This window comes from Vicia villosa, linkage group LG4 (assembly GCF_029867415.1).
Source record: "Vicia villosa cultivar HV-30 ecotype Madison, WI linkage group LG4, Vvil1.0, whole genome shotgun sequence".
NCBI lineage: Eukaryota > Viridiplantae > Streptophyta > Magnoliopsida > Fabales > Fabaceae > Vicia > Vicia villosa.
This window is the reverse complement of record NC_081183.1, coordinates 188390838-188395806: the sequence shown is the minus strand read 5'-3', so window position 1 is coordinate 188395806 and position 4969 is coordinate 188390838. Positions and strand designations below refer to the sequence as shown.

The following is a 4969-nucleotide window of genomic DNA, read 5'->3' as shown; positions in this document are numbered from 1 at the left end:
TTTGAGAGAAGGCTTACTTACTATATTATTATACAAGTAAAACTTCCAGACTCAATTGTATTCTGTCATTTTTTTTGTTTCTCTCAACAGTTTTCCTTGTTTGATCTTGCACTAAGTAGCAGTATATTCTTCAATCTACAATCTAGATGTAGTGAAATTTCTTCTCTAGAATAGTTATTTCACATATGTCATTGTTTTAATATATATGGGTCCCATTTTTTAGATGTGCAATTCTATATAAATCTTTATTTTGCCACCAATGAATATGCATGTGGGTTGTAGCCTGCAATTTACTTTAACAAGTGACTAGTCTAGTTGATTGATTTGTTTGTATTTTATTGCCTTTAATAAAACAAAAAAAAATTATGTTTTTGTTGTACTATTAGCAAGTTCTTGGTTGGATTTCTTCTCACTTGTATCAATATTAATTGTTGGAAATAAAATAATGATGAATTGTGTATCTCCTTGAAGTAAGTTTATGAGGATATTTTTTTGGTAAATTAAGTTTCATAAAAGTTTTTTTTTGTACATTAAGTTTCATAAATTAGTCTTAGTGTATTGTTTAAATTAGTTTTATTTGTTGATGCCTTTTCATTATAGATTTTTTAGGTTATTAATAAATTTAGTAACTATTTTATCTTTTGTTCAGAGATGAGGAGATTTTTGGTTGATAGAGAAAATATTCAGAATGTGAATGTTGTGCAATCGGAAGTCAAATTAGAACCACCGCTTAATAATGTGGTTAATGAGTTTAATCCAAATGAGATTGTGCGTGATCCAGGATATAGGGAACAAATTAGTGAGTATGCTCCAGATATTCAAGACCAAGTGAGGAGGGCATATATATTGAAGGGTCCAATGCAACCAGATTTGTCAAGCTTTCCTCGTACTCAATTTGGAAGTGTTAAAAGAGCCTTTAGTAAATCATGGTATAAGAATTATACATGGATAGAATATAGTGAGATAAAGGATGCAACTTATTAATTTTATTGTTTTCTATTTAAGCAACCCGGGAGGGCCGAGCACTTTGGTTTTGAAGTCTTCACTGAAAGCGGATATAAAGATTGGAATCATGCATCTCAAGGCTTGAAAGGTCATGTTGGTAGTTATAATAGTTTGCACAACTCATGTGTCAAGCACTACGATGATTATAATAATCAAAGACAACGTATGACAAGTAAGTTTGCTAAAGCAACCAAGGAATCTGAAGAATTGTATAAGATTCATTTGACTTGTTCTTTAGATTGTTCAAGATATCTCATAGCCCAAGGCATGGCTTTCCGTGGCCATGATGAATCCTCTACTTCACTAAATAAGGGAAATTTTAGAGAGATGGTAGATTGGGTAAAATCTCAGAATGAACAAGTGAGGGATGCTTTTGACCGTGGTAGAAAAAATTGTACAATGACTTACGGAGACATTCAAAAGGAGCTTGCAATGTGTTGTGCACATGAAGTTACCAAGGTGATTATGGAAGAGCTTGGTGATGACAATTCTCCATGCTTATTGACGAGTCACGTGATATATCTGTCAAAGAGCAAATGGCAGTGATGTTGAGGTTAGTAGTTGAATTTTCCAATTTCCTATTTTCCTTACCTATTATTCTCTATGCCGCCTAGTAAACTGGTTGAATTTGTTTTAGGTTTGTGAATGACAAAGGGAATGTTGTTGAACGATTTATTGCTCTACATCATGTCACAGATACTTCATCTAAGTCATTAAAGGACGCTCTTTATGGTATTCTTGATAAGTACACGTTATCGATTTCAAGGATACGAGGGCAAGGATATGATGGAGCTTCAAATATGAGAGGTGAATTTAATGGTTTGCAAAGAAAAATTCTAGAAAAATTCTATGTCCATTGTTATGCTCACCGTTTGCAATTGGTTGTTGTGTCTGTTACTTGTAGTTGCTCATCTATTCATGATTTCTTTGAGTATATTGCCTTGATTGTGAATACAACAAGTGCATCTTGTAAGAGGATGGATGCTTTGACAAAGGCACAACACCAATATATTTTAAATAAACTTGAGAGTTGTGAGATATCTAGAGGAAGGGGCTTGCACCAATCATCTAGTCTCACTAGACCCGGGGATACTAGATGGGGTTCACATCATACTACATTGCTTCGTTTGGATCAAATGTGGTCCTCCGTGTTAAAGGTGCTTACTATGGTTGATGAAGATGGACGTGGACCATCTCAAGCAGCGTGTTTGATAGAAAAAATGGAGAGCTTTTGATTTGCTTTTATTTTGAGGTTAATGTTAAAGTTGTTTGGTATCACAAACGAGCTTTCAAATGTATTGCAAAGAAAAGATCTTAATATTGTGAATGCCATGGTGTCGCACGCTCGCGAAAATAAACAACAGAGTCGCCACCAATATATTTATCCCAAAGAGGGAAAGGAATATCAGAAAACCTGGAATAAGAAATGGATAAGAAAAGGTCTTTCGACCAGAGATAGGGTACGGAAGTCGGTTACGCAAGGGGAAGGTATTAGCACCCCTCACGTCTGTGGTACTCCACAGGATCCACTTATGTTTGTTCTATTCTAAGGGTGTATAAATCTAAAGCTTAATTACTAAGGGAATGCATGCAAATGAAAGAAGAGAAACACGGGGAAAATAAGGTTTATAAATAATTGTGCTCGCTTAGGCCCCGCGACCCAATGCCTACGTATCCTTTTCAGGAATCAGAGCGCCGTAGTTCGGCTCTTTAGTTTTTGTTTGTTTTTATGTTTTTTAGTTGAACAGTTACATTCGCACTCCGCTGCTCGACCTCTGGAGTCTTAAGTTGGGAATGGAGCGGAAATAACGTGTCCGATTAGGAAAAAGAATGCCCTGAAGGCAAGAGAAAGAATGCCTCGGGGGCAAGAGAGAGAAGAGAGAAGATTGGTTTGTGTTTTTTATGTAACTTCATGATGAACAAAACCCAATACAAGGTTTCGCACCACTTCATTACTTTGTTTAGGTCTGAGCCTTTATTAGATGTTTTAGACGTTTTTGGTTGGTGATTTTTAAGGGATTTTAATCTGCGAGTTGGATCACATAGAATGTATGATGTCAAAGAAACAGATTAGGGAATGAATCCCACTCATTTCTCTACATGGATAGAGAAACAGATTAGGGAATGAATCCCACTCATTTCTCTAATAATCGAGAAACAGATTAGGGAATGAATCCCACTCATTTCTCTTTGTAGTGATCGAGAAACAGATTAGGGAATGGATCCCACTCATTTCTCTCTCACTAAGTGTTCGAGAAACAGATTAAGGAATAAATCCCACTCGTTTCTCTCCCACTTTTAATGTGATTCGCCTCTTCCTTTGTTAAGTGTTTTAAAGTTGAAAAGGAAAATAAACAAAACTAGCCTAAGATGAAAACTAGCCTAATATGATGGGAACCTCTAATTCCTAAAGTTGTCATGGTTTCTACCTAATGGTTAGGAGCAAAAAGCGACATGAGAATATAAGCATAAGCGGAGATCGAAATTACAAGTAAAAATACAAGTAAATAACGATACAAAAATTAGTGTAAAATGGCTAACATAAACACTTGAAAATATGGTACAAGACATGAAAGTGAACAATGCAAAATAGTACAAAAATCGAATTTAAAATACTATTATTTTTATTGATTTTTATATGACAAAGAACAAGAATTCTAGTCAAGCAAAAGAATTACAATAAGAGAATTAGCCTAAACTAATATTTTAGTGATTATTTTTATGTCAAAAACTAGTACTAAAGTCTAAAATTAGTAGGAGAAAATAGTATTTTATCATCTAAAAGAAATTGGTGAAAAAACTAATTAATCTAGATAAAAAAAGATGGAATCAGGGGGTGCATACTAGATTAGTGGTGGTGAATAGAAGCTGGGAGCAGGGCCCATTGAATCAGCCCAGCAGGGTCGTTTTTGTTCAGTTTTCTTTATGTAAAAAACAAAAGGAGTGGTGTATGGGCCTTTGGAGGTATGGCAATAGCAAAGCGCAGGCCCAGGTGTTAATGATCTATCAAATTTTTGTTTCAATTAATCTCAAATCTCCACACTTAGTTCTGATTAATATTAATTAGATTCAATTGAAAGATAACGTTAACTAATTAAACTTATTAAAAAACGTTAATTAAAATGAAATAGGGTTCAGAAATGTGATGGTTCAACTCCTCAAACGTGAAAACTCGACCTCTCTCCCTCGTTCACTCTCACTCTCGCCGGATATCGCCTCCGCCGGCGGTGGAGGTCGAAACGCCCCAAATTAACGGCCACTACCATAAATCAAACGTTCTCAATCCCCCCTCTCCAAACCTTCATCTTGATTTCACCGATTCACCCTCAAATTTTCTTAATCAGGCCAAACGGAAAACCCTAAAGCCGATCGGAAACGAAATTAAACGCAAACAACTACGAATCACAGAGCAACGCTATGGGGGAAATATTCGTGGAGCCTTGCTCCTTACAACAGTATCTAGAATCAGCGAAGAAGATGAAGAATGAAGGTTCATAGAACTTACCTGAAGTGAGAGTCACGATGGCACCACTGGCGAAATAAACGCGAGGAAAACTTCACGTTAGGTATGCTCGTTTGCTCTACTCCTTCTTGCGCTATCTTCTTCTTCTCTCAGATCCTGAATCTTTTTCTTGCGTTCTTGTGAGATGTCGTTTTATTCTGATTGTGTGAGTTGTTGCGTTGAGCAGTGTTGTTGATTTTGCTATGAAGGAGAATGTGAGATATTGATGATGAATACCGAGTTGCCGCTGGTATAGATGAAAGCTTTGCGTCAATGGAAGAACAAAGGTTGGAGGAGCTGTGGGGATGATTGAAACTGGTTGCGGATGGAGGCTGAAGTATTGTTGCAGGTTAAGGTTGAAGGAGGTTGGAGAGTTGAATTCAGAGGTTGGAGAATGGAAGCAAGGTGAAGAGAGAAGGGTTCTGGTCAATGAAGTGAGGGTGATGTGTATGGAGATGAAGG

General features: G+C 36.4%; 1 protein-coding gene across 1 annotated transcript; it reads left to right on the top strand.

The window, feature by feature from the left end:
• The first annotated feature begins 651 nt into the window (after positions 1–651).
• On the top strand, positions 652–2240 carry LOC131598551 (uncharacterized). Its single transcript, XM_058871138.1, has 3 exons — positions 652–903; positions 1006–1439; positions 1643–2240. Exons 1-3 carry the CDS (start codon positions 652–654, stop codon positions 2238–2240), a joined length of 1284 nt encoding a protein of 427 aa, XP_058727121.1.
• Positions 2241–4969: the final 2729 nt, after the last annotated feature.

Excerpts from the sequence above, each read along its gene's own strand:
- LOC131598551 (XM_058871138.1), top strand. The coding sequence starts at position 652 with ATGAGGAGATTTTTGGTTGATAGAGAAAATATTCAGAATGTGAATGTT. Across the intron at positions 904-1,005 it reads CTCGTACTCAATTTGGAAGT|CAACCCGGGAGGGCCGAGCA; the intron begins GTTAAAAGAGCC and ends TTTCTATTTAAG. Across the intron at positions 1,440-1,642 it reads ATTCAAAAGGAGCTTGCAAT|GTTTGTGAATGACAAAGGGA; the intron begins GTGTTGTGCACA and ends AATTTGTTTTAG.